Source organism: Auxenochlorella protothecoides (assembly GCF_000733215.1).
Source record: "Auxenochlorella protothecoides strain 0710 unplaced genomic scaffold scaffold50, whole genome shotgun sequence".
In the NCBI taxonomy this organism is placed as follows: domain Eukaryota; kingdom Viridiplantae; phylum Chlorophyta; class Trebouxiophyceae; order Chlorellales; family Chlorellaceae; genus Auxenochlorella; species Auxenochlorella protothecoides.
In genome coordinates, this window is record NW_011934473.1 from 1594 (window position 1) to 28999 (window position 27406).

Sequence of the window (27406 nt, forward strand, 5' to 3'; positions counted from 1 at the left end):
GATCTGACATGGGTTGAACATGGACTTCCGCATCCCTGCATGTGTGGTGGCGAGTTTTGGGAGGGCATCAACGTTGCCAACAGCATGGACCCCAGGCTCCCAAACCTCACCTGCAGAGATCTCCTGTACTCAGTTTGCTGCTGCCCAGCTGTACTTGCATCCTCCACGGTGGTGCTACAGATGCACTCCAGTACAAGATCAAGGTGTGTCCATGTCACCCAGGGCGGCTGGCGTGCTCCATGCTGCCTCTTAGCGCGCTGCGACAACTGGGCGTGCAACATCAGGGTTGTCAACCGGGATGTTAACGGGGCGTTCGACATTCTCATGTTGCTCAAGCTCTTTCTGGCTGGTGCGCCTCGCCCTGCAACTTTTGGTGGGCCCCCACCCTCGTCTTCCCCTCTCCCGTTTACCCCCCCTCCCCCCCCACATTAATCAGCCATCATGGCTGACCAAAACTAATTCCGCAGGGGCTGGAATCTGCAGAAGCCACCATGCAGCTGGCGTAAGCCCAGCACGGGTTCTTGTGGCATTTGGCAGTGCATATCTTTGGAGGTGCGATACTGATTGCCGCCCCACCACCAGCATGTGCAACGGCCGCAGTAAACAAGATGCCAATGGGCCGCCACAATCGGGGACATAATGCCGCTGGGCAACTTCATCGTCAACCAGGGCTGCATGAGCGGGGAGTGGGCGGCCGCATGAGGGTGCTGGGGCCCGACGCTGCTGGTCTCGAGGGGTCCAGCAATTCAAGGGTGGGTGTGGCGCATCCATCATCTCGCCTCAACTCCGGGCCGATGTCAGCATGCATTTCCTTGGGCTCATGCCCCTCTCACAGCTTCAGGACGAACTTGAAGGCAGCCGACTGGGCGCCCACGTCGCTCAGTGCCGCAGGCTCGTCGCATCCCTCGGCAGCGCCGCCAGACTTTGGCAAAGGTGCAGCCTCGCTGGGCGGGGCTGCATTGGCCTGGCCGAGCACAGGCTGATCGTCCCCGGAGATCGTGGGAAGAGCAGAGGGCAGGCGCAGCGTGATGCGTTGTGGCGCAGAGACATCATCTTCGGCAGGTGCGGGCCCTGTAGGGTGCAGGGAGGGATGTGACCCTGCGCAGGCCGTACATCTGGTGAACTGCATCAATCCTTGCACGCACGACGCATCCAGGCCCTGCAGTCGGTAACCATCGATGATGCCCCACATTCACTGGTTGTCCAACCACCCATTCCCTCACCGTCTTCCTCAGCATCCTCGACGGCCAGCGAGCCACCCAGCAGCATCCGCATCAGCGCGTGCAGTGCATGGCGCAGCTCGGGATCTACTGCTGCGCTTGCTGTGGCCTCCAGCTCCAAGAGGCACACGGGTTGCAAAGTCCCCTCACCGCCATCCAGACGTGGAGACAAGAGCGCCCCCAGTGTCGCCCCGGCGCACAGCAGCGCTCCGACCACAGAGGCCTTGGCATATGAGCCCCTGGCTACCCGCAGAGCGCGCAGCGCACCCGCCACGGCAGCCTCAGGCCCCCGCGCAGCAAGCTCGAGGCGGAGGCGGGCGGCGGTGGCCGCGGTGGCCAGCTCCGGCAACACGTCGCCATCTGCGATGATGGACGCCAGCGTGGCGCGCACGCGCCGCCAAATCTCATCGTCAGGAGATGCGCCTGGGCCGGACCCCAGCGTGGCCAGCGCGCCCACCACTGCCTGGCCCACGACGCCGCTGGGTGAGGGGCAGACCAACTCGCGATGTAGGGATCGCTCCAACAGCACCAGGGCAGCGTCTGTGAACTGCATGAGGAGTAATCTGTGCATCAGAGGGGACGCTTGCAGAGGCAGAGCTGGTTGGGTGCTGGTCGGCACCAGGCGGAGGCTGGGTGCATGCTCAGAGCCATCTGAATACCGAGCATCAAGAGCAAGGGATGCCTATACAGAGATAGCCATCAGGTCTAAGGACACGATGGCCGAGGTAATGCTTGACAGCAGTGCAGGCGCATAGATTGAGGGGCACCATGCGGCCCTTTCCACCCTCGCGCCCCTCCTTCCTTGTCAGCCAGTACAAATCCAGTCCTCACCCAGTCCTCACCAAGTCGTGCCGGATGTTGCCGACTGCACTGCACAGGGCCGCCAGCATGTCACTGGTTTCGTGTGCATTGAGATCACTTGGGAACTGCTCCAGAGCCGTGGACAGGAAGAGCAGCACGTCGATGGGTGTAGTGCCGTCGTCATCGCGTGAGAGGCCCACTGCGACAAGTATGAGTTAATGGGGTCATGCTGGCATCATGTTCTGGAGTCAAGCCACACCACGTGGAAAATCCTACACATCTCATGACAAAATGGCGCCGACAGCTGCAGAACACATTTAACACAGCACAAGAAGAACTGACGCAGCATCAAGCCCATCGCACAGGGATCCCAAGACGGGAGACACATTACTCACATGCGCGGATGATGGCCTGTCCCACAAGCTTCTCGCTCAGACTGTGTTGCGCGCAAGACACAGGCGCATCCAGTGTTGCATCCCAGAAGTGCTTTTTGTAGAATGCCAGCAGTGCAGCGATGCCTGTGGGGGGATGTGTTGCAGGACTGGCAGGGCATCTCAGGGCGCTATCAGCAGCACACCCATGACAACATGTCATGAGTCAGCGCCCTTTCGCCAGCACAGTATAAGCATTGCTCACCTTCTGGGACCCCTGCCCCTTCCGTCCGGCGCCCCAGTGCTACTGCGGCATCAGCGCGGACACGATGGTACACACTCTCGTCTGTGAAGCAGCGTACCAAGGCTGCGACTGCCGCCAGAGACGGATGCTGTGCCAGTGCCGCCACTGCTTCTGCCTGTACAGGTGACATAGAGTATGGATGCAACGATAAGATGCGGAGTCACACCTGTTCAGAGGTTCCTGCGGGTCTCAGAGTCCCGCATGCAAGCCCATGCTCACCTGGGCGACGACATCCCGGCTGTGCGCCAGCTGCGCGACCCAGCACCGGAGCGGCTGCTCCAGCCACACCGAGCACAGCCATTCCCCGCCTGGGTCGATGCGCACCCACTGCACCGGCTGCAAAGGATTCTCCACTGCAGCACGCATGGGCACAGCCAAGGGTTGAGGTGAGGGCAGAAAATTCTTCGAGCAGAGCTGCCAGGCAATCATATCGTGCGCACCGTCTGCAGCCTCTGGCAACCTCAGTGACTCTGCCAAACGCAAGGTCCACACCCAGATAGAAACACAACGTATGTGGACTGTCAAGGGTTGGATGCGTAATCCTATCGAAAGCCACAACACCCACCTCCTTCCAAGGTAGACAAGAGAGCCGCGCTCTCATCCTGCGCTTCCTCTTGCACCTTGCGTCGCTTGGCTCCTCGCCGACCGGGCACCTTCTTCACATCCGGGTTCACCTTGAGTTCCGCAAGTTTCCATGGCTCGGCGCCCAGGTGCACAGGGTGCTCAACCGCGGCCTCTGCCTCCTGCACGCTTACACGCAGTATTCCCACGCCCGCTCCTGCTGAGTCAGAGACACGAGTCGCTGCGGCAGCGGCCGCTGCTGCAGCGCGCGTCCCGCCCTCCTGCCGCAAGGCCAGCTCGAGGACGCTGCGTCGCTGCGGGCCCGCGTGGTAGACAAAGCCGGCGGTGATACGCGGGGTTCCAGAGCCCAAGACCCAGCGTGCGAAGAAGGCAGGGACGTCCTTACGAAAGCCGGCCAGCCTTCCCAGCTCCGTCACAAACTGTGTGGCGTCCAGTGTTCGTGAGGGCGGAGTAGCAGAAGTCTGAGAGGGTGCACCGGCGCCAGTCTCCGCTGCTTGCGTGGATGCTTCGGAGAGAGCTGCAGCCACTGAGGTTTGGACATGCTTGCGAAATAGATCCTCGCCCGCCCGCCGCTCCAACAGGCGCACTACCGCGGCAGCCTTTAAGGTAGTGAGGACGAGAGCATCTTTGCCTGTGGCATCTTGCGGTTTCTGGGGCAGGCGCAAAGGGCAGATCTTGCAGTCTGCCTGTATCTCCTTCGTATGCATGCTGCCTCCAACAAGCCAGACCCTTGGCCACACCGCCGACGACCCCACCACAAGAGAAGAAGCCGTCGTCACTTCCAGAGCGCCGAATCTGAGAGCTGCACGAGTCTCCCCTCAACCCCTTTCCCCCGTGCATCCAAGCATACCTTGAGTTCCATGACCTCTGAAAGGGGGAATGCGCCCGCCAGCAGCTGAGCAGCCGTCGCGGCACCACCAGGCAACTGGGACGCCAGGGGTGGAAGACTGCCGTCATCAGCGGTGCACACTGCAGCTGAAGCTTTCCATTTCCGATACTGCAGCTCATTGCGCCCCAGGTACTCGCGGATGAACTGGTCCACCAGCCAGGCTGCCAGCCCCGTCACCAGCCAGGCATCAGCTGGGCTTGCTGGGCGCAGGGCCAGCCCAAACACCTGCTTTGCGAATGCAGCGGCAAGCTCCAAGCGCGTGCCGGTGGCCCCCTCATCGCAGCCCCTGGTGACCAGGCAGGTTGTAGGGTGCACAGCCCAGCCAGGGGTGATGTGCGGTCGGGTGAGCACACCCGGGGGCACAAACACCTTGTGTGAGGTCAGGGGGTGGGGAGGGGATGAGACCAGATGAGCAACAGCATGCACCTGATGCACACGCCCCTGAAGAAGCCGCGCGGCACAGACTGTTGAGGCCGACGCACAGCCCCCAGGGAAAGCGCAGCCGGAGCAACCTCCCCACCTGGGTGTACTCCTCCAGTGGCAGTGGCACCAAGAGCTTGTCAGAATAGCAATCGTTTAGCAACCCCAGGAATGCCGCGGTGGCTTCGAGGCACTCCACAGCCGACTGTGGAGCATGCAGCACGATGCAGGGGTCGCCTGGCTTGGCAGGCGCCCGATGCCAGCGGCCATGGAGTGCGCCCGCGGCTATGCTCGGCGTGGCAGGCTGCGCCACGAGGTACTCGTACCTCCGCTGACTGCTGCCGTGCGCTCGACACTCCAGCATCTTGCCGGAGGCTACGGCCACATGGCCTTCCGGCACCACGAGGAATAAGCGGAGCGGTGTCTGGGGCCCAATCACATCCCGCCCGTCGCTGAGCAGTTCTGGAAACAGAGGCCGCGGCCAGGGACCCTGCACGAGGTGGACTCATGAGCTGATCAAGGAGGTGGGTGAAGCTTGACGGAAAGAGGGAGCATGGGCGACGACGAAGCCACCATCAAAGCAAGCTTGCAGACATCAACATGGCGGGACCAGAGACGCCAGGTTGCCTCAAGGCGCACCTGTGCAGGGCCTGCGCCAGCGCCGCCATGGCAGAGCATGGTGCCATAGTCATTCCGTAGACCGAAGCGGAACGCCACGGTCACGTGTGCATGCTGCAGAGGGGCGTCCAGTACACTGGGCATGGGAACAGACGCCACATGACCAGAAAGGTCGTCTTTGAAGTGGCGGATGTGTGCAGCAGTGACAGTCTCCAGTGAGGGAGCCTCCAAAGGCAAAGGTGAGTCGGCGCCTGCTTTACTGGGACTGAGTTGGACCTCCACGCCGTTCACCAAAACGCAGGTCACCGCCAGTCCAGCTGTCTGAAAGAGCAGGGCAGCTGTGCTGATGGGAACCTCCAGGCCGATCTCCGACCACCTGCACAGGGCAGTGGCAAGCTGTGAAACATGGTTCCTTCTCCGGATGCTAGAATGAGAGCACATTCCTCCTGCGCCGCACCCGGAGCAGGCCTGCTTGACTGTCGACACATTTAAGAACACAGTCTGGCTCAGTATTTTTACGCTAGATGGGTCCTGATCCCCAGGTGGGGCCATTTTCGATCAGTGCCCAGCTCCTGTCAAGTCGTCCCAGGCGGTACACCGCCGCACGCTCCATGTGCGAAGCCAACCATACTATTAAAGTCAACAGCAATCCATCGCTGCCCAAAGATCAAGCCATGGGCAGCGAGATTGGTTGTGTCCAAATCAGGCAGCGCCATTCGTCGAACAAGGCGCCAACCACATCTGGCTGGAGATAGCAAGGACTTCGGGAACTCAGCTGTTGGGTATATCCAGCTGCAGATCAATCGCGACAACTCCCTGCTCCTCAAGACCAGGACTGATTTCTGAGTGTATTGTAGAGGATCCCTGGTGTGCTTTGCAGGCATCATCACTTGTTCCAGTCTGCATCGGCTCGGCAAAGCCCAGGAATAGTCCAGTATTCGATTGCAAGAAGTGTGGTCGGGGACATTTGTGAGCAGCCTGGCGCAATCGAGTGGTGGGCATGGGCGGCATGTACACAAGATGGAGGACAAGCCAGTGCAGTACTCCTGTGAACGCTCCATGGCACCCCTGTCATAGGGCACGGCTGCAGGATCTTGTTACACCTGGAAGGCCACATGTCGGAAGAGGGCTCCTTCCACTGCTGTCAAGACTCCTGCGGCAGACAAAGACCCTGCAGAGCGGGACACTGCGTCGCCTCTGCCGCCATCCTCTTGTCCAGGGAGTGGAGGGCCTGCTCCCCATGGTGGGGACACCATGCCAGGTACCCCCTGGCTACCTGCAAGCGCATGGGACCCCGCTCAGTGGTCGTGCCTACGCCCTGAAGATGTGCCCGCGCCATCCCACTGGCAGGAGTGCACCTGCCAGGCACACTGTTCTTTGCAGGGAGAACCAGCAAGTGCCTTACGGAACGACGCGCAGAGCCGGGCCTCCAGGCTCGCCTCCCCTCCCAGATGAACAGCCCCCTCCACCGCACCGAGCGTGTCGGTTCGTGGCTGGCCAGCGCGCTGACGAAGTTCAGCTTGTAGAACTCTGGCTGGGTGCACCCGTACTCCGCCAGCAGGTCACTTTCCAGCTGCCTCCCTGGGGCGCGGGGGAGGGAGAATTCGGGTGAAGCACAGAGGCGGGAAGGGTTTGGAAGGGTCAGGCAGCATGCGGCAGCTTCGAGCCCAGGGCTCTGCCGGGCCAGGGCAGTGACTCATGAAGCATGCCTCGAGGCGCTCCAGCCACCCCGCGCCCCCAGCGGAGCGCCCAGGTGCCCCGGCGCCCAGGTACCCCTCACCCGCGGGGTGCTGCGCCACGACGAGGGCGGCGTGCGCAGAGAGCCAGGCAGAGGCGCCATGAGAGCAGGCCTGCAGGGCCGCCTGCGCATCCAGCCCCGCGCAGGCCGTCAGGAGGGCCAGCGCGCGGGCCGACAGAGCGGCCGCCGCATCACCCGGCCCGGCGGCCGGCGGCGGCCGCGCCGCCGCCGCGGCGCGGACGAGGTGCAGCAGGTCCGCCGCGTGCCCCACGGCGGGGTGCCCGGCCAGCAGCCGCGCGACTAGCAGCTCCGGCCAGGAGGTCGCCAGGCGGCTGCTCTGCTCCACATCGCCCGCCATGCAGGCCAGCAGGGCGCGGCAGGGCGCCTCGTGCTCCCCCTCCCACAGCGATCCTCCCCAGCACCAGGCGGACTGCCCCTGCCAGCGCGCGCGGTACGACAGAAACTCCTCCGCGCCCGACAGCTCCTGGCCGGCGCCAGAGTCGGCGGCGCTGCGGCGGGGGCTGCCAGCCGCTGCGCCCGCGCCCGCGAGGCGGGGGAAGCAGCGCAGCAGGGAGGCCACCGCGTCCAGGGACCTGATGCGGCCGGCCAGGGCGGGGTGCAGCGACCCGCCGGACTTCCACGCAGCCCAGGCGGAGTGCAGGCCCAGCAGGCTCAGGGCGTCGGCCGTCCAGCCTAGGCAGACGAGGCGCTGCGGCAAGTTTGAGAGAGTGGAAAGGGTTTGGGTGTGTGGATGGAGAGACCAAGTCAATCTAGCTTTGACATCGGCATTGAGGTTCCTTGATGACCTCCAGTGCTCTTCCCATGCGGGTCTCTGTCACGCGGGCCCCGACGGTCCGGGGTGTAGAAGTCCAGTCCTGGCGCCAGGCCAGCAGTCTCAAGACAGACCCACAGGGTGGTGACACCGAGGCAGCGCCCGCTGTCGCGGCGGCATGCGCGACGAGCGCCCCAGATTCCCATTCTCGCACCTGAAGCGTCTCCCAGTAGCCTTCCGTCAGCTCTGGGTAGTCGGCCGACTCAAAGGCGGCGAGGGAGGCGGGGGACAGCTGCCTGCCGCCTTCCCCAGCCAGGAGCACAGCAGCATTGACCTGAAGCCAGCTGGCCAGCTCCTGTAGGCGGGAAGGGAGAGAAGAGTCCCCCATGATCCAGGCTGAGACTCTCGTGACAGGGCGTGCAGTCAGGGCTTACTGGACCCCTCTGGAATAAAGAATGCTGCCCGGTCCACAACATGCACCCCCAGCTGTACCAAGCGCACCCTCTCCATGCCCTTGCCTCCCACCCTGCCCTGCATAAACACCGAGTCCCTATATCCCCCCCCACACACTGGGGAAGGCAGCGCACCTGTGAGATGAGGCGGTCTGACTCTCCCATGCCGCCAAAGAAGAGGGAGAGTATTGTCCAGAGAGCACGCTCCTCTGCGATGAGCTGTGCCTCCTCATCGAAGAGCCTGCCCAAGTTTGAGGGACCACTGGGATGGACACACTGTGGCCGATAAGCTTCTGGGAATCACTAGAGGAGCTGGGTGGCAGGTCTTGAGGTGAAGGGCAATCAAAGCAGCTGCCTTCCCCCCCTTACTCTTCGTCGTCAGGGAGACTTGCGTCCATGATGGCCCCGACGTCGGTACAGAACTGCTCTAGTTGCGCCGGACGCAGAAGGGGATCACCCTTGACCTGCTCACACTCTACGTACTTGACGTGCGCGTCGTAGATGATGCGGCGGGATATGGGCCCTGGGCAGTCCCTGCAAGGGTGAAGGATGAGATGTGCGCTCGACTGATCCATGACGCAGCGTCCGAAAATGTCCCTTGCAAGATAAGATGGACGATTCGCTGCTTCCCTGCGTCAATCTCATTGCCCAGAGTGTACGGCCAGCCCAGGTCTGCTCACCACTGTACTGCCGTCGAGGTGCTCTCCTCATCCCCAAGCTGACCCTCAGAGGAGTTTACCGCACAGCAGTAAAGCTCTGATCCGGGTCCCCAGCTGAATCTTAGGCGCTGGTGGGATCCACAAGGCACTCTAACGAGCTCCGTTGCCATCGGAAAGTGTCAACACTATTCCTTGGCAGCCCCAGGATCCCGTCTGTCACACGACTTTGCCGGGAGGCGGCATCAGTTGAGAAGGCAGGTATGGTATCCGGTCCAGGCAAGTTTCCTCTAACATCTCGTGAGGCGCGGATGAGGCACTTTGTCTTTTCGTAACGCAAGCGGCAACAGCACCAAATCGCGCGCTCTGAGATTCGCATGCTGGGACTTGTGGATCAGGATTCCCCCTACGGAAAACCGACCCTCCTGTTCATGCTGTAGGTCCGAGCTGGGAAAATGTCGAGCTTTTCAGATTCGTCTAGAATATAGCATCCCAACTGAGGTTTCTGAGGGCGCCAGCAAGGACGCGACGCTGAATTCAATAGGTTCTCAGACCAGGGCGCACGAGGCCAACCACGGTCGCGCACACTGAACACGCCCTGGTTTGGGAGCCGCAGCTCAGGAGGCCATACCGCCCATGGCAGGATACGCCACCGTGTCTGGCGTGGCCAGAGCATGCATGCCAGCATCCTCCCTGAAAGGAAGAGTAGTGCTGCCCCCTCCAGTGCTCGGGCACATCCCCCCCCATGGGTACGAGCAGGAAGGCGCATGCCTGGGAGCCTGATGCGAACCATGGACCTACCTGTGCTTGGCTGCAGGCCAACTCCGCCGCCTCCACAATGTTCTGCAGGCGTGCCAGCAGAGGTGTCCGAGCCGTGGAGCACAGAGCAAGCCGACCCTTCCAGGCAGCTCACAGGACGCCAAGAATGACGGTGAGGTGGGCACAGGGCCTTTACTTGAGTGTTGCACAGCAGGCCATTCAAGCAGGGCGCAGGGCCTGTGCACCTGACTCTCCACCATCTGGCACTCCAGGTTGTCCGGGCTGCGGCGGACTCTCCAGAGGGCCATTCCGTACAGAGTTCGAGCGTGAGCTCTGGCATCAAATTGAAAGGGGTAGGAATACAGATTGAGGATGTTGTTGCACCTGTGTGAGCGAGCTGGTGACAAGATCTGGCGTGCTGCAGGGTTCAGCATGCTGGGGTCCTGCCCCTCCCTGCCCCAGATCACCAAGACTTTCAAGGGCGAGACAGTCTTGCATGACGTGACATGGGAGGTGAAGAAGGGTGAGAAAGTTGGTCTCATTGGCGTCAATGGCGCAGGGAAGACGACCCAGCTGCAGGTGACCTGAGGGGCTTGCACAGCGGAGGTGTTTGGGGGACTCTGGGCGGGGCCACTCTCAAGCTGAGACTTTTCGTGCTGAATGGGAATGTTCACCACACTGCGCCCTGGAGCACAGTTGCCCTCCTCGCACAGAGACCTGTTGTTTTGCCATGGCTTGCTACCCCCCATGAGCCTTGGTTCTTACGGTTGTCTGCCATGGACAAGGAGTCAACCTGTGAGCATCACCCAGACCCCTCCCACCCACACCTGGCTCAGATCATCACCGGCAAGATCTTGGCGGATGGCGGGGAGGTGATCAAGGCGCGGGCCGACCTGCGTGTCGCCATGCTGTCCCAGGAGTTTGGGGTGCAGTTGGGGCGCACACTGCGCGAGGAGTTCCTGTCGGCGTTCGAGGAGGCTGTGCAGGTCGGTGAATGAGCGAGGAACTTTCATTCCGTCATGGGATTGGGGGGTTGGGGTCGGGAGGGCGCACAATGTCTTGGCGGCTGGGAAGGCACTCGTTCCTGGGAGGCCTGGGGAATGCAAGGCATGCTGGCCTCACCCAGCCAGCTCCAGGGCCTGGCCCCACCCGCGACATGCATGTGCACCAATCGTGGCACCTTCCCCCTTCTCCCACACAGAACGCCAAGCGGCAGGAGGAGATCCAGGCTGCTCTGGAGAACGTCGGGGAGGACATGGATGCCATGGGCGATTTGCTAGGTGGGTGGGGGCGGCCATCCAGGTCCAGGGGGCCGTGGGACCACGGAGTGGCCTGCTCCCTGCGGAGATTGGGTCGCTCTCCCCTGCCTCCAGACTCCCACACCCTGCTCCGCACCGCGCAGACGAGCTCACACACCTGACCGCCACGGCCGTGGAGCTGGACACCAGCCTGATAGAGAAGCAGACCCAGCAGATGATGGCCAAGTTGGGGTTTAGCCCGGACGACTCGGAGCGCCTGGTGGCCTCCTTCTCCGGTGGCTGGCAGATGCGCATGTGCCTGGGCAAGATCCTGCTCCAGGTGTGAGGGGTGCCTGGGAAGGCGGGCGCCGGGCTGGGCGGCGGGCGCCGGGTTGAGAATGGGATTCAGGGGGTGGTGCGGAGCACCTGCGGGCGAGGAGGTGCTTCCTCGTGCCCGGTCAGGGTATGGAAGAGCCATCTGCGCCTGGACTTGGGGGCACCAGACGCATGCACCGCCTCGGGGTTGCTGGCCTAGCGAGCCTCTGGCCCGTCTCAACTGCCCACACCCTCCTCCATGGCGCATCTGCCGACGCAGGACCCAGACCTGCTGCTGCTGGACGAGCCCACCAACCACCTGGACCTGGCTGCCATCGAGTGGCTGGAGGGGTACCTGAGGGAGCAGGAGATCCCCATGGTCATCGTGAGCCACGACAGGGAGTTCCTGGACCGCCTGTGCACCAAGATCGTGGAGACGGAGCGGGGTGTCACGCAGACATACAAGGGTGCGTCTGGTATGGGGAGCCTGCCCTGCTGTGGGTGGGTGTGAGGCTGTCAGGCAAAGAGGATGGGCAGCCCACACGATGCATTGTTGCGCGTGGCGGCTATGGAAAAGGGGTGTTACGGCAACGCTGCAGCATCTCTGCGCCCGGCAGAGTGTCAGCATGGAACAGACCCCAGCCGCGCTCCCATGCCTGCAGGAAATTACTCGGCATATGTGGCCCAGAAACGCGAGGCACAAGCCCTGCAGTGGGCTGCTTGGGAGAAGCAGCAGAAGGAGATGCAGCGCCAGGCATGGTGTTGCTGGATGACTGGGGGACTGCCTGGCTGTGTGGTGGGGAGATCTCGGAGTTCGAATCCCTCACCTATCTTTGCTGGCCAGAATCCCAGCGACTCATGCGACCAAATTCAGCCTGGCATGCATCCCTCCCATGCGCGCAGAGCGACATCGTGGCACGGTTGAGCGCCGGGGCGCGATCTGGGCGCGCCTCCACCGCTGCCAAGGCGCTGGAGAACCTGAAGTCGGAGGGCGTCGTGGTGGCCAAGCCGTTTGTGCCCAAGCGCAGGTGGGGAGGCCGGCTGGGGGTGCAGGGAGGCCAGGTGTGCATGCATGCTGGCCGCAGGCTGGGATCATGAGGTGGAGAGCACATGAGTGGGAGGTGCATCACAACTCTGAGTGTTGCCCGCCCCCATCGTTCACTTGCTGATGATGGGGGCGGGCCCCTGTGGGACCCCGGGGGGATGCACAGGGCCTTTGCGGTGCTGGCGTCCACTGTGCCACGCTGGTGCGAGGAGCATAATACCACTGGAGTTGGTGGCTCACCGCCGCCTCTCCTGTCTGCCATCCTGCAGGCATTTCACCTTCCCCAATGTGGAGCAGATGGGACTGATGGCCCTGCAAATACAGAATCTGACCCATGGGTATGACGACAACAAACTCCTGTCCAAGGTCAACCTCGTCGTGGAGAGGGGGGAGCGTGTGGCCCTCATCGGGCCAAACGGTGAGCTGTGTGCCTTGCATGTTTGTTGGGGAGGGGGCGCCCTGGGGTGTGTCAGGGCTCTTCCTTTCTGCATCGGAGGAGGAAGGCCAGAGCATTTCCGGTCGCAGCCTGCTCCTGTCCTGCCCTCCTCCACTCACACACTGCCCCACTCCCTTCCCCATCTGGTCCAGGCGCCGGCAAGTCCACCCTCCTCCGGCTGATCCTGGGGCTGGAGAAGCCCTGGTCTGGTACCGTGGAGCTGGGGCAGCACTCCATCGTGCCCAACTACTTTGAGCAGAACCAGGCCGAGGCCCTGGACCCCAATATCTCGGTCCTTGAGACCCTGGAGAGGTGGGCTGGTGCAGTGAAAGAGGGGGAAGAATTGGGTGGCATACGCGCGTGCGCAGGCGCTGAGCCTTGCAGATGGCGAGGAGGGGGAAATCGTGCAGCTACCATGAAGTTCCGTCAACTCATATCCACTCGCTTGTCTGCCTTGCAGGGCTGCGCCGGACGCTCGCATGGATGATATCAAGGCACTGCTGGGAAGGATGATGTTCACCGGGAGTGCACAGGAGAAGACGGTACGTCGAGCAAACTGAGCGCCTCTGGATGTGGCCAGAGAATGGGGATGGGGCCTGGAGGAGAGGAAGGTGCAGTGAGGGCTGGGTGTGGGCGGCCACAAGGTGTGCAGATGCAGGTGCACGGCTATAGAGACCCAATTATTCACACCCACACCTACAGGTCAAGTGGCTCAGCGGGGGCGAGAAGGCTCGACTTGCCCTCGCAAAGTTCATGCTGACAAAGGGAACCCTCCTGGTGAGATTAGGATGCATGCTGGAGCTTTGGGTGGAAACAGGAAGGTGCAGGAAAGGTTTCCCTGCGTGCCATCCCTGCTTCCTGACCAGCTGGCCAACACCATACCTGATGCAGGTCTTGGACGAGCCCACCAATCACCTGGACATCCCGTCCAAGGAGACCCTGGAGGAGGCGTTGCAGGCGTTTCAGGGTGAGTTGTTATCATTTGGGGGTGGTAGGGATATGAGGCTGTGTAAGAGGTTGAGTCTGCGCTGGACCAACCCCTCTGACGTGTGCAGCAGGCAGGGGCAGTACCTGGCCGCGCAACCCTTGTTTGACAGCTGTAGCCTCCCTACTATCTCACAGGGAGTGTGGTGGTCGTCTCGCATGACCGCTACTTCCTGAAGAAGGTCGCAACTCGGGTCGTCGGCGTGGGAGGAGGCAAACTCACTGACTATCAAGGGGATTACGAGGTGCGTATTTCTGTCTCGAGGAAGAACAGGTCTTGCAGGGATTCGTGCATGGTATGGGCTTTGCTCTAGAGCCACCTGAATCTGCTGGCATCATGCGCTGGACGCTCAGTCCGGGCATATATCGCCGTGTGGCTTACCCATACCCTCCATGCACCCCCATTGTGTGCAGTTCTTCCTGTCCAAGAACAAGGAGGAGGGGAGCATCATGAAGGCAAAGGCCGAGCGGGACCGGGACCTGGAAAAATCCCAGATCAAGGCCAAGTCAAAGAAGACCAAGGCAGAAAAGGTAGGGCTTGCTGTGTTTGGTTGGGACTTGGTCATCTTATTGCTTGACTGACGAATGCCACAGCGGACCACATAGCCACATTGTGGGACGAGCAAAATAACAGTCTCACAAGCAGCGCGGCCTCTCCTCCACCTTATCCAGATGCAAGAAAAGAAGGCCAAGGCTCAGCAGTACAGCAGCGGCGCAAACTCAGCCAAGAAAGCAACCAAGAATGCCAAGCGTTGGGCGTGAGTGGCAGGTGCCCCCTGTGGTGTTTGTTTCGCATCCTGCCCATCTGTAAAATACTCCTTGGGAAGGCTTGAGTGGCACAGCACAGGACGGCAGGTGTGGACCCTACCTGAGCAGTGATCACCGTGTGCCGCAGTTGTAAATACCTCCGCCGGTCCATCCGGAACACCGTTTAGAGCATTCCTTTGGGACGAGCACGAGCTGGAATGTGTTCTGGAAAACAGATGTTATATGCTCCTCACCTGCCGCATGGTAACCACTTCCATATCCAAAATTGTCAACGTTCATCACAAGTTCGCGAAAGGTCTCCGGTTCGAACCCGGACGAAAGCAGTGCACAAAGCTTTCGTGGTGTAGTTGGTTATCACGTTCGCCTCACAATATCCAGGCTTTTTGCCCCATTGCAAAACAATACCACTTGTGCCAGGCCCCTGCACGAGCGCGCATTCTTACGAGGTCGCCTAGGGGGCGGGAGAGGTAGCGATTTCTGGGGCCACTCTGTCTCCCGGCCTCGAGAGTTCTCGAGGGACCTGCGCTGACAATGTGCAACGTAACCTGCAGACTGTCCAGAGCAAAGGCCGTTACAACGTCAGTGGATGGGTATTGCATCCAGGCAAGCAGGTGTCCCTTGGTCCAAGTTTGACATGGGAATAGGTAACGTCGCATGATGGGTGGCGTGATGGGGTAGCCACAGAATCCAGACCATGTGCTGGTAGCGGACGAGGAAACAGGGCATGACAGAACGATCCATCAAGGAAGGGTAGACCAACAGGGGTAATGCTGTGCATGACCAGTGGAGTCCTTTTACATGCATGGTGTGTCACAGCGATCGCGCTGCCAGCACTGGCCGTCCTGCAGCCAGACACAATTTGCTGCCACCGCTCATGCGCCACTTGAGATTGGTCCTGAAGGGTGTGGCGAGGCACCACACACCCCTGTCAGCCCACACCATTTCCCGCCAGCGATTGGCACCCTGGGTACATCACTGGCTACACTCATGGGGTCAGTGGGCAGATACATTGGGTTGCCCGCGCATCAAGGCTGTGCTGGGCAGAGCTGACAGCATGGCGAGTTCAGAGCGTCGCATTGCCAAGGCAGGGGTGGACCGACGCTGCAAGTTTGGGGGCCCTGCTATGAGTGGGCGCCCATGTACCGTGCCAGGGTGATGATGTCACCAAACACGCCCGCGGCGGTGATGGCAGGCCCCGCGCCGGGGCCCCTCACGATGAGCGACGGGTTGCAGTACCGGGAGGTGGTGAAGGACACGATGTTCTCAGTGCTGGTCAGGCCCGCAAAGGGGTGGCTCTTGGAGAATCGGCGTGGACCGACCTGCAGGCAGGGAGCACAAGGGTTGGGAGTCGGATGAGGGGATATCGCAGGGTGGCTGTGTGCCTGAAATCGACACTGGATCACACAGGGGAGGAAGGGTTGAGCACCCACTCCGGCCCCGGGGCATCGCTTCATCAGGGATACGATGCTGACAACCCCCCATCCCTGCCGCGGGCCAGACCTGACACACTCCGCTCTCCGCGTCGTAGGAACCCACGTAGCGCAGCACCTCCCCCGCATCGTCGACCTCCCTCAAGCGCGCCGCCCACTCATCGTCAAACTGCAGGTGGGGGGGGGGGGGGGGCATGTGAGGAGTGGAGCTGGAAAGACGACCTGCTCATAGGCTCGTAGGACCCCCGGGGGAGAGCTGGTCCGTGCCGCAGGTTGATGCCGGCTGACTCACCCCCAGCCTACGGGCAGGCGCCCTGCCTCGACACCCTGCCCTGCCAGCATGATGAGGAGGGCGGCCCGACCTCAAGTGCCCCGTCTGTGTCCACCGGCCCACTCCCCACCTTGGCGAGCTCCGTCATGAGGTCCCCCCCGTCCTCCAGATTCCGCAGCGGTTCGGGCACCAGGCTCTCCGTCGGCACGTCGGACAGCTCCAGCTCGGCGCCGCACTCACGCGCCAGGGTGATGATTTTCCGAGTCACGTCTGTGCCTGATGAGGTGGAAGGCAAGGAGGGTGCTGCGATGAGTGCTGCGTCGTTGCGCAGGAGGTGATGGAGGGAGGGCACATGGTATGGAAGATGATCTGTGCACCTGCTGGTCCACTCGCCGCCATGCCCACCAAGGCAGCAGCACAGGGAGGAGCCTGTTCCTCACCATGTCACTCAGTCGGTGCCTGACCGTGGCAGGCACTGGCAGACTTCCAGGCATGCCTTCATCTCCACACGTCGAGCCATCCATCCATCCTAAATCGGGAGTAGCCCCAGACCAGGACAACCCCGGCCACCCACCGGAGAGATCCTCTCGCGCGTCCGGCTCCGTGTAGCCCCTGCGCTTGGCACTCCACACCACTTCGCTGAATCGATCGCCCGGCTTCATTGTGTTGAAAATGTACGACAGCGTCCCACTGCGATGCGAGTCGGGAGGGGGCCAGGTAAAGTCAGGGTTTGGACTGGCAGTGCGAGCAGGTCTGGGCATGGGCGGGGCTGGGCATGCACGAGGACATGATCTCATGGCACTGAAGCACGAGTGCCGTCACCCACAAGGGCCACACTGGGAGGCCCACGCCGTCACCCACCCGCCCCCAGCCCCGCTCACCTGAGCACCCCCTCGATGCGCAGGATGTCGTCCCCGGTGTCGAGCAGCGTCTTCAGCGTGGAGATGATGGGCAGCCCCGCGCCGACCGTGCCCTCATACATGTAGTGTGCCGCCCCCGCCGCCTGCAGCGTCTTGACCGCTCTCCAGGCGGGGTATGGGCCCGAGTTCAACTTTTTGTTGGGGGTGACGACGTGGATGCCCTGCGTGAGGTGGGGGACGCGGGGCGAGTTCAAGGGGTGGCGAGCGCACAGCAGCCAGGGGTCGCGTGTGGAGCAGGAGGGAGAACGGTGCATGTGCACCACCACCTCCCAGCCCCAGCTGCTCATCGCAGCGCAGCCACCACCAGACCCGGGCAGGGGTGCACACTGCACCTGCTCCATCCACTTTGGGTAGAACTTGGGGATGAGCGAGGAGGCCGTGCAATCTACAATCAGGCGATGCGGGGTTTCAGAGGCCTTCAAGTGCTCTGTCAGCACTCCCAGGCTGGGGTCCGTTCCCTGAGGCAAGGTGCGGGCGCGTGAGAGTGTTGAATGAGCTTGCACAGCCGGCGTCGGGCGTCTGACAGCAGGTCCAGGCGGGGGCACCTCGGAAACCAGGGTTGGCAACCCTGCCCCCCGCTGCACCCCCTGTCTCTCTCACCTTCTGGATGACCTCGTCGTCCCAATTGGACAGGTCTATGGAGGGTGTGTTCTTGGCCAGGAGCATCTGTTGGGAATTCAGGATGCTCCTCACCTCCAGCGATATCCCCTCCCTCTCAAGCTTGGGAATCTATCGCGGGCCGAAGCAGGGAGCAGGGTTCCATGGGCTCTGAGATTCTCGATGCGCTTGCCTTCGCTCCCTGGGAAGTAACAATGCAGCATCGCCCGCTGCATGCCCCGCCCCACGTGTGTCGGACTTCACCCCACACCCCGGCACGCACCGCGACTCGCAGCTGCTCCAGGAGGGCCTTGCCCACGGCTCCGGGGCCCACCAGACCCACAGCCAGTGTCAGCTCAGACAGGGCTTTGCGGTTCATTGGAGCCCGTCGACCTCAGCCGGCCGCTAACCCCCGGAGCCTGGCAGAGGGGCCTCCTCTGACACCTGGGTTTGGTGCTATTGCACGTCAGGGCCTGCAGATTCTTGCGATAAGAAAACCTCGTGTGATCCCGTCCAGAACTACAAAGGGAGATGGAGCAACATCGAGAAATGGGTCTGAGAGGTGATCGGACTCGACTTTAGTTGAGCAGCCGATGCCGACGAGGATATGCCGAGTACATATGGAGGGGGGTCCCCAAACCCACCTCACCGGAAGCTCAGTGCTTGGTATTACAGAATGCACATGTCAAAGACACCGTGACAGTTTCAAGGATGTTTGTGATGCCTTGCTTTGCAATGCAGGCTCGGTGTAGAGGGAGTTATTCAGAAGAGCGTGCAGCAGAACACGAAACGCCATCCACCAGCTTGCACGAGGGCGTGCGATGCAGATGGTCCTCAGAGCACACTCGTGCCCTCACGACAAGCTCACATCTGACCCTCGCCGCCAGCCTGTGCCGCTTTGATGACCTCCCTGAGCCTCTGAAAGGCAGGGAGTGACCCGTGGTCGACCCCCAGCTCTTGGATGTGGCTTGCAAAGGCCTGTAGGATGGAGGGGTGCAGGGTGCCTGGGCTGCAGGTGCTGTGGAGCGCTTGGCGCAATGTAGAGTATGAATGTTGATCCGAAGCCAGAGACACAGATTGATGCCCCAGCGCCATGTAGCAGAACTCGCTGCAGCCAGCAGAGCAATCTCTTCCCCATCCCCCCACTCCCGCCTACCTGAACATCCAGGTCCAGTTGCAACAGGATGAGCGCCTGGGTCTCCAGTCCAGAGCCCTTGCTCGTATCTGCAGGCCCGGCGTGCACGAGGGCGGGGCGCAGGTCAAGCACGCAGGCCCATTTGCGAACAAGGGCGCAGTTGCGCACAAAGAAGACGAAAACGCACATCCCAGTCCTGGATGCGCCCAAGCCATCGTATATGGACGTTGGCCAGGCGTGGAGGGCAGGGGATCTCACCTCTGCCCTCCATACCCACAACAGCCACCCCGAACGTTGCGGACTCCTTGAGCCCCCCCCACACACCAGCATGGCTCAATCTCCCACCTTCGCCATCGGCCATCCGCTGGCGCGACTTGAGGCGGCGCAGGGAGGACTCCGTCTTCTCCAGCGCGGCCAGGGTGTCCGCCGCCAGCGAGGCGTAGGCACCGGCCACGCCCTCCGCCACCTCCCTCGCCAGCCGCGCGGCCGCGTCGGCGCCCAGCAGCCCCGCGTGTGCGGCCAGGAAGGCGGCCAGCGGCGCCAGGAGGCGGCCCGCATAGGGCGACGGCGCGGCCGGCGCGCGGCGATTGGCCATGCGGAAGCTGGCCACGATGCCGCGCAGCTGGGACAGCGCGGCGGTGCACTCCTCCGCCAGCGCGGCCACCAGGCGCGCCCGCGCGCCCTCCCCCGCGGCCGCCAGGGATTCGGCCGCCACGGCCGCCGCGCGCGCGCAGGCCTCGCAGGCCTCCCCGGGGGTCCCGGGCCCCGCCGCCGGGGCCCAGCACGCCTGCGCCGCCTCGCCCAGCGTCGCCAGGTCTGCCAGCAGGCGCGCCAGGGAGACGTTGGAGGGCGGGGATGGGGGAGCGCTGGGTGCGCCGGGAGCGCCGGGAGGGCCGGGTTCGCTGGATGCGCCGGGCCCCCCCCCCCCTACAGACCCCTCGGGGCCCGGGGCGGCGACGTCGCGGACCCAGGAGGCGTAGCGGGCCAGGGACATGAGACCCAGGCGGAAGAAGCGGTCTGCCAGCCGGGGCAGGGACGAGCCGGGGTTGGCGCTGGCAGCCAGGGCCTGCCAGGTGGCGGCCGTGGCGGCCAGGTGGAAGGCGGGGGAGGAGGGGGAGGGCGGCGCCGCCTCGTCCGCCAGCCCCGCCTCCCCCAGTCGTCGCTCCAGGGTCCCGGCAATGTCCTACGATTTAGGGGGACAGGAGGATGAGCAGGTGCTTGGGTGGGGGTCTGCGAGGTTCCACACTGCCCGGGGCGAGCGTGGCGGCCCACCGACTGAGCTCAGGGACCGCCGCTGCCTGCCATGCTGTTTCAGCCTCTCATTCCTACTCGGCAAACGACCCCACACACTCCAATCACACAGCAATGCCGAGGCGTGACCTCTGCAAAATCGGCCTCATGTTGCCCACAGCCCATGCAGTGCTCAACCCCCACATGTCCTGCGGGCTACACACAGCGCCAAGGGGTAGCGGGCTGGAACACCGCCTCGGCATTGCCCGCGGCGTGAGCTCCAAGCCCGACAACCCTACCCCTCCCCACAGGAGTCCCTCCATGTGTCCAGTCCCAGCACCCACCTGGAACTGGAGCGAGAAGTAGACAGGCAGGTTCCAGAGCTTCATGAAGGCCGAGTAGGGCTGGCAGGCCCTGAAGCGCGCCACCTGGGCCTGGGCGGTGGCGTGGGACTCCAGGGCCTCCAGGAAGGCGTCCCCCGCCCGCGCCCCGACGTGGAAGGCGTGCGGGACGCCCGGGCTGAGGTCCGCGCCGCACCGCGCCTGCACCGCCTCCAGGACCTCGGCCAGGACGCCGTTGCCCAGGAACTCAAAGGCATGCACGCCGGAGGAGGTGGCCATGGCGTGCGCGAGGAAGGGGCCCAGCTCGTCCGCCATCCCCCGCGTCAGGGCCTCCAGGAAGGCGGGCAGGGGGGCGGCGGGTGGCACAGCGGCCGGGGCTGCTCCTGAGCCAGGACGCTGGGCAGGCGCAGCGGCGCCGGCAGCGCCGGGGGTGGTCTCCCTCAGGGCCGCCAGCGTCTGCTCCACCAGTGGCCGGGTGAGGGTGCTTCGAACCACCTGCGGCACGTGGAGAAAGCATGCGCTTGTTGAGCATTACTGTCCATTGGGCGGCAGCTGTTGGGATTTGGGCGGATGAGCACAGAACCGGTCCTGCGAGTGGGCGGTCACAACCCCCGCTGCATGATTGCGTGCGCACCCTCCTAGGGCAAGCTTTTGCAGCAGCGTTGCATGCTCGGCATGCATGCTGGGCAACCACCCTGCAGCAGCGCAGGGGCTCAAGGGCAGCGGCTTGTTCACACGCAAGCACCCGACTGCCCAAGACCTTGCTTTACCAGATCCCCGAGTCGGCACCTGCTCAGCCGCCTGGGGACGGTTGATGCTCGCATAGGAGTTGAGGCAGGCCCCCAGTGCAGTGGGGACCTGCTGGCGGATGGCTGCCTCCAGCGCGAGGTCCAGGTATGTCTGCCAGGGAGGTTGAGGGAGGAGGCGTGGGAATGCAGGCCCCCAATCATTCTGCCTGATATTGTCCGAGCGCACTGAGGGCCGGCGGCTCCTCGTGCCATGGCGCATACACTCCAGCTCAATCCCTCGCATCGTGCGTGCGTGCTGAAGTGTGCGCCCCAAACCCCCCAGCCTGCGACAGGATCTGCAGGCCAGGAACCATGCAACCCCACAGCCGCCCTCCCCAGGCACCTGCAGCCTGTCTGCGGCGGCAACGATGCGTGGGGCCAGGGTCTGGACAAAGGCCAGATCCTGCCCCTTCTTGACCTGGTACTGCAGACGGGCCACCTCTGCCGTTACCCGGTTCAGCACGTGGCACTGCCCCTCCACCGCCTCGGGGCTGCTATGCTTGCCGAGGAAGGCGTCGCCCGGGGGTGGGAGCTCCGCCAGCAGCTTGTCGACCTTCGACAGCACATGGGTCAGGTCCTGCATCAGCTCCAGCAGGCCTCTGCTGGCGGCCGCGTCGGCGCGGGCGGCCAGGCCCCGAGTGAGGGCGTGGGACTCTGCCAGCAGTGCATCGCGGGTGGCGCTGGCGCGCGCCTGGGATGTGGAGTGGGGAGGGAACCGGACGTAAAGTTCCGGTGTTGCATGTCTTGGAGGGAGGGAAAACTAGAAGGAAAGCGCGGCGTTGGGCAACCTTCCTTTCCAGGAGGCTCCAAGGGCAGCAATAGTGGAGCCTACCATGGCGCCCTGCCCGGTATCCCTGCGCCCACTGCGATGACCCTTTTCCCCCTGACAGCTCATGGCTCATGAGGCCGGGCTGTCGGTGTATCTTGGTGGATCACCACATACATGCCACCAGGTAGGGTCGAGCAGGCATCCCCTGCACAAACACCTCCCTAACACGCTGCCCACCTTCACCACGGCCAGAGGCCCCTCGATGCGCTTGACCGCGCCCTGGACGCTAGTAAGTCGCGAGGTGAGGTGGAGGAAGCCTTCGTAATCTTTGTTGATGACCTCTACCAGATCCCCGTGTAGCACGGAGAGGTGGGCCTGGAGCTCTTGGTGTAGCACTTCGAGTGGGACCTGTTGGTGGCCAGTGATCCGCGGAGCATGATCCAGGCGTGTCGAGGACGTTTTAAATACATACTCCAAACATACACACCGATCCACGTACATACTGCTGCAGATCAGCCACGTAAGTCGCCGCACTGAAGGCTGGGTCGGCAAACTCGCCGGGCTTGAACCAGGCGGGCAGGGACCTGAAGCGTGTATCTTGACTCGCGACAGTCATCCTTCCCAGTCAAACATGAAGGAACTCCTAGGACTGGGCCATGTCATGAGCTCGGTGCACGACAGCCGGATCGGGGGCAATTCATGAGCGTGCCACCTCAGCCGCGGGTGCCCACCGAACTGAGGTGTAGCCTCCCGCCCCGTCCTTTGATCTGGGAGGGAATCGCAATGTTCCATGCTATGTACCATAATTCAATGTCACGAATTTTGGCTTGCAAATGGGGAGGAAGCCTTGCAGGCTCATCCTTGCCACTCGCAGCCAAGCTCCTGAGGGCAGGCGTTGCAAGCCATGCTAGGCAGCCACCACCCTCTTCCATAACCAGGTATGGCCGATGCGCGAAGGGGTATGCATCCTACTACTTCTCTTTGGTCGAATGCCTACTGACATGGGCACCTTTCTGTGCAGGGTGGAGGTCTGTCCAGGCAGCGCCCTGGACCTGGCCTTCCCTGGGTCGCCGGTGGACGTCCAGGTTGGGTGCGGCGAACCTGAGGCCATCTCCCTCTGCACAAAAGATCTGGGAGGGGATTCCTGTGTGCAGCATGTGGTGCTGGACCTGGGACGCACCCGCCTCAGTGTGGCCCCGGCTGGCAGCGGGGCCTTACATGGCAGCGTCGCTGCCAGCATCCCTGCCAAGTACACCAGTGTTTCGATCATCACGCGAGGTGAGCCTGCGCTCAGTGACACCCCGCCGGCATGCGAGGAGGTAGGGTTGAAGCATTCTGCTCAGGTTGAGCTTTCCAGCGACGCGTATTCCACCATCCAGCATCCCAAGTGGTCCATTGCAAACCCCCAAACGCATCCAGGAAAAGCAACTTTGGAGGGTGTGAGCGAGGCAGCACTCAGTGTGCAGACCCAGGGCGGCGACATGTCACTGGGCAAGGTGAAGGCCAGCTCGCTGACCGCGCGGAGCGGGGGAGGGAGGATCTTCGGATCCCTTGTGGGCCACACTGTGCGGATTGAGAGCGAGGGTGGGAACGTGACCCTGGGAAATCTGTCCGGCGAAGACGTCAGCGTGGCCACCCGGGGAGGGAGCGTGCAGGCAGCGGCTGCCTACGCTGCACAGCTGTCAGTCTCATCAGGTGAGGGTTGCAGTGCATGGTTTTGCGATACCGGGGCACTGCAGCTCCTGGAATCATGCAAGACGCACCCTGGCTGCAATGGCTATGGTAGGCACGCAATTGATACGGCAGGCACGCATTGGGGCTGTGCAGGCAGCCTGTTGAAGTTGCCCACGTCCTTTATCACAGGCGGTGGCCCCATCACCGTGGACTCCATGCGGTGCGGGTCAGCAAGCCTCGAGTCGGGCGGTGGTACAATCGAGGTGTCGAGCTTGGATGGCGACGCAGTCATACGGTCAGGAGGAGGAGCCATTCAGGTAGGGTCTTCGGCTCTTCGGGTGCGTCCGGTGACCCCTCGCCCATCCGTCGCACCATGCCGACCATCCCATGCCAGCGCCCCGACGCAGGTGCATGCTCAGCCAAACGCGGGTAATTTGCGATTGTACAGCGAAGGTGGGCCTGTACACCTCGCCTGGAGCTCGACGCTGGTGGGCACCGTGACCGTCGCTGCCTGCGGAAGCTTGCTCCTTCCCCTCGGATGCGAGGTGGAGGAGGGGCGCGGCGGGATGCGTGTGATATCTCCGACCGGGGTCAGGTACTTCGCGCCTGGGGCAACCCCCGGATGTTCCTGGACAGACTCCGTCAGTGGTCCCACACGTGGCTGCACCCTCCTGGTAGATACCGGTGGGTTCTGGTGGTGTGGAACAGGGGCTAGAGGCTGTCCACGCGATTCTCCAGCTTTCTCAATGGTGTGAAACGTGCCGCAGGTGGAGGCGGGGACGTCAAAATCAACGTCATGAGCTGGGCCGATGCGTTTCGAGAGAAACTTCTGACTCGTACTCGTCCGACCGAGGGTCCGTAAAGTACGCTTGGGGCGCCTCAAGAGACCTCTATCGACATTTTGCCCCTCACATATTGTCAAGGTGTGAGCATCTTGGTCGTCCTGCCTGATTGTACGCAAACAACCCTACTGTAAACCCCAGGGAGGCGATCGCAAATGACCCCGATAAGGGGCTAGAAGCTGTGGGATCAACCTATTGTGGTGGGGCGTTCTGGTTTAGACCACGATATCGACCATCAGACCCCCTCGTACACGCCGCAAAATACAATTAAAGCTAGATTTGACACGATTGGGGACATTTCTCCATTCCCGGAGATCCTCTCGAGGCGCTCCTCCAGCGCGGCTCAATACGCGGGACCCGAGCAGAGATTCGACATCCATCTGCGCAAGAGAGGAGGAGAAGTACTCCAGATCTAATATCTCGTGTGACCCTAGGAACCGACAGGTGGGAGTGTGAGCCCGGGCCTCTTCGTGTCCTGGTTCACCTCCGTCTGACACACCTAAAGTGTCGCTGAGGGCGGAGTCCCTCCCCGGGCATGCACGGCGCGGCATTGGCTCGTTTACCGTACGCAGAGGCTTGGAGGTAACCTAGGCCGGCAGTCTCGACCAATCGCGCAGGTTGCCGGAGCTATGGGGCCCGTGCGCTCGTCAGTATGACCTTGGCTGTTCCCAGTAACGTGGCCGACCACCTGCTAGAGAAGATTGTGGGAGGCGATATCAAAATCGCGGGAGGCTCCCGGCGATCTCACTCCACCAGCCCCACGGAGACGACAGGCGTGCCTGGCCTGGTGGGACCCGCAAGTGGCGGAGTCCCCAGCCCGAGGAATTCGGGAGGTGAGCAAGCCGTGCGCCACAAGCCCCAAGCTGCATGGAGTGGGCTTGGTTCGGACATGGAGGTCGTGACCATTGCTGAAACATTACCTTTGATGAGCTGTACTGGTCGCAGTTTGCGCGGGGAGTGGGCTTCACCAAGACACGAGGCTGAATTCCCCTCCCCAGTGTCGCGCTGGGCCCCCTCAGAATGCTCCATGGGAGGCCTTACCGCCCCCTGCTCCGGCCTGCCGACAATACCACCCAACAAACACCTCCCCGCTCATGCTCGGCCCGCAGAGATGAAGGAAGAGGTGTCCGAACGGGACACCCGGGCGGGCATGGACGACAAGTCCATGCTGGAGTCCCCACAGGAGCACGAGATAGCGGCCGCCCTGTTCGACCTGGCCAACGTTGCCAGCGCGGGGCAGCTGGAGGGGCGCGGCGAGTCCGACGCCCCCAGCCGGCCCGGGAGCGGGAGCCCCGCCGCCAGCGCCAAGCGCGGCGCAGCGGGCGAGGGCGCGGCGGCGGAGACGCAGACGCGCAAGCGGCCCCGCAAGCCCAACCGGAACCTGGACGCCTACCACGGCTACCAGGGTGAGACGCCGGGGTGATCTGGCCGGTGTGCCTTGAGCTGATGGGAGGGTGGGGTTCTCCCGCCCTGGTGACTGTTCCGGCGGCGGCATGCTTGGAGGAGGGGTGGAGGGGGTTGAGCTGCAGCGCTCTGTTGCCAGGGGCGCGAAGATATGGGCCCCAATCGTGGCTTGGGTGTCCTCTCTTGCCATGTTTAAGTCATAGCCTTCTCCTTGACCTCATGCTCGGCATACACCATCCCCAATCCCTCTGACCCCACCACATACACACAGACAACGATCCGGACGACATGGAGCCGGAGGTGGGCCCCCCGCTGCGCCACAGCACTGCCAACTGGGCCCGCGACTCCCAGCCCCGCCCCGAGACCTCCACGGCCGACAGCGTCAGCGCCGGCAGGCCCGGCCTCGATGCGTCGGGCGGCGGCGCCGCGGTCGCCCCGCGCGGCCCGCCCACCGGCCCCCGCACCGCCCGCCACGCCCACGCCCCTGGCGCGGGCCTGACGGGTCCCCGCTGCATGCTGCACGCGCGGATCGCGCTCTGGATCCAGGGCGTGCAGCGCGCCTCGCGCGGCACTCGCGGGCCCGCCGACCAGCTGCGCGCGAGCGTGCAGCCGGCGCACAAGGCGCAGTACCATGCCACGGGGCATGCGGGCCTTGCCGCGCAGCAGCTGCTGCAGCAGCAGGCGGCACAGCGCGCCGCGGCGGCGGGGCCCCAGCGGCGCCACCCCCACGAGGCGGGGGGCGGGGACACGCGCGCGCTGCTGGAGGCTCAGCTTGCCTCTCGCCTGGGTGAGGGGTCGGGAGGGGTTTTGTGCAGTCTCCTGGTGCAGAGGGGATTGTGGGTGTTGATGGCGCCTGGTCCTGCCAGCAGGAAAAGGGAGCAACAGCCCCTCCGTGATGGCAGATTGGGGCATCAGCTCTCGCCATGACCGTTTTCTCTCCCCTCACCAGCCATTGTTTACCCAATCCCTACCCCCACCCCTTGTCCTCCAGGCGCGCGCCAGCTGGACGGCCTGCTGGCCAACCTGCCCCCTGGCTCCATGAACCTGTTGGCCAACCTGCTGAGCGCCCAGGGTGGGGCGGGTGGCCAGCAGCTGGGCGCCCCCACCCAGCATCGCGCGGCCCCTGCGGGCCACCTCGGCCCGCGCGCCCAGTTCAACGGCTACCACGCGCAGTACGGCGGTGGTGCTCCCCCCGCCCCCGCCCCGCAGCAGCGCCCGTCCCTGTCCAACCTGCCGGAGCTGCTGGCCCAGGTCATGGCCCAGCAGCAGGGCGGCGGCGCCAACGGCGGCGGCCTGGGCCCCGGCGGCCCGGGTCTCCTGCATGGCGGCGGCGGCCAGGCCGGGTACGGCGTGCGCGGCGCGGTGGGCCCTGCGGCCACGGCGCGCCTGCAGCAGCTGTACGCTGGGCACGCTGCACAGCAGGCGCAGCAGGGCCTGCACGGCCTGCACGGCGCGGGCGGCCTGGGCCAGGCAGCGCACCTGGGCTACGGCGGCGGCGCATACGGCGCGCGCGCGCAGGGGCCGGCGGCCGGCGGCCCCTCGCCCGGCCCGCCCGACGCGCTGGTGCAGTCGGAGGTGGCGCAGGCCCTGCGCGCGCTGCAGGGCCTGGTGCCCGGCGGCGGGGGGCAGACCCGCCC

General features: G+C 63.5%; 7 protein-coding genes across 7 annotated transcripts in view; 4 read left to right on the plus strand and 3 right to left on the minus strand.

Moving 5' to 3' along the window:
• Positions 1–829: 829 nt before the first annotated feature.
• Positions 830–8565, minus strand: F751_4294 (Transcription initiation factor TFIID subunit 2; the record flags this gene model as incomplete). The annotated part of the gene is made up of 17 exons (XM_011403566.1): positions 830–1071; positions 1224–1783; positions 2052–2220; positions 2417–2539; positions 2658–2811; positions 2916–3049; positions 3262–3697; positions 4129–4536; positions 4688–4792; positions 5227–5319; positions 6680–6786; positions 6986–7067; positions 7215–7427; positions 7524–7652; positions 7930–8070; positions 8303–8408; positions 8537–8565. 17 exons carry the CDS (start codon positions 8563–8565, stop codon positions 830–832), a joined length of 3231 nt encoding a protein of 1076 aa, XP_011401868.1.
• A 1449-nt stretch (positions 8566–10014) lies between these two features.
• Positions 10015–14362, plus strand: F751_4295 (ABC transporter F family member 5; the record flags this gene model as incomplete). Its single annotated transcript, XM_011403567.1, has 15 exons — positions 10015–10161; positions 10419–10568; positions 10784–10862; positions 10985–11160; positions 11416–11602; positions 11798–11931; positions 12039–12163; positions 12450–12598; positions 12769–12928; positions 13077–13158; positions 13319–13393; positions 13508–13583; positions 13739–13845; positions 14015–14131; positions 14273–14362. The coding sequence occupies 15 exons, from the start codon at positions 10015–10017 to the stop codon at positions 14360–14362; spliced, it is 1854 nt and encodes a 617-aa protein (XP_011401869.1).
• Positions 14363–15170: 808 nt separating this feature from the next.
• F751_4296 (hypothetical protein) lies at positions 15171–15524 on the plus strand (the record flags this gene model as incomplete). The annotated part of the gene is made up of 1 exon (XM_011403568.1): positions 15171–15524. One exon carries the CDS (start codon positions 15171–15173, stop codon positions 15522–15524), a length of 354 nt encoding a protein of 117 aa, XP_011401870.1.
• Positions 15490–17965, minus strand: F751_4297 (Bifunctional aspartokinase/homoserine dehydrogenase 1, chloroplastic; the record flags this gene model as incomplete). The annotated part of the gene is made up of 8 exons (XM_011403569.1): positions 15490–15687; positions 15869–15967; positions 16200–16345; positions 16644–16759; positions 16951–17150; positions 17322–17447; positions 17590–17718; positions 17870–17965. 8 exons carry the CDS (start codon positions 17963–17965, stop codon positions 15490–15492), a joined length of 1110 nt encoding a protein of 369 aa, XP_011401871.1.
• Positions 17966–18450: 485 nt separating this feature from the next.
• Positions 18451–22465, minus strand: F751_4298 (Conserved oligomeric Golgi complex subunit 2; the record flags this gene model as incomplete). Its single annotated transcript, XM_011403570.1, has 8 exons — positions 18451–18564; positions 18743–18810; positions 19067–19904; positions 20296–20787; positions 21082–21192; positions 21424–21771; positions 22087–22224; positions 22337–22465. The coding sequence occupies 8 exons, from the start codon at positions 22463–22465 to the stop codon at positions 18451–18453; spliced, it is 2238 nt and encodes a 745-aa protein (XP_011401872.1).
• F751_4299 (hypothetical protein) lies at positions 21292–21984 on the plus strand (the record flags this gene model as incomplete). The annotated part of the gene is made up of 1 exon (XM_011403571.1): positions 21292–21984. One exon carries the CDS (start codon positions 21292–21294, stop codon positions 21982–21984), a length of 693 nt encoding a protein of 230 aa, XP_011401873.1.
• Positions 22466–22850: 385 nt separating the features above from the next.
• F751_4300 (hypothetical protein) overlaps positions 22851–27406 on the plus strand; it is a gene marked incomplete at both ends in the record, with an annotated part of 6531 nt that continues 1975 nt past the window's right edge. The window contains 2 exons of the mRNA XM_011403572.1: positions 22851–23127; positions 23269–23544. Of these exons, the coding sequence (XP_011401874.1) occupies positions 22851–23127; positions 23269–23544 (553 nt within the window). The remainder of the gene's footprint in view (positions 23128–23268; positions 23545–27406) is intronic.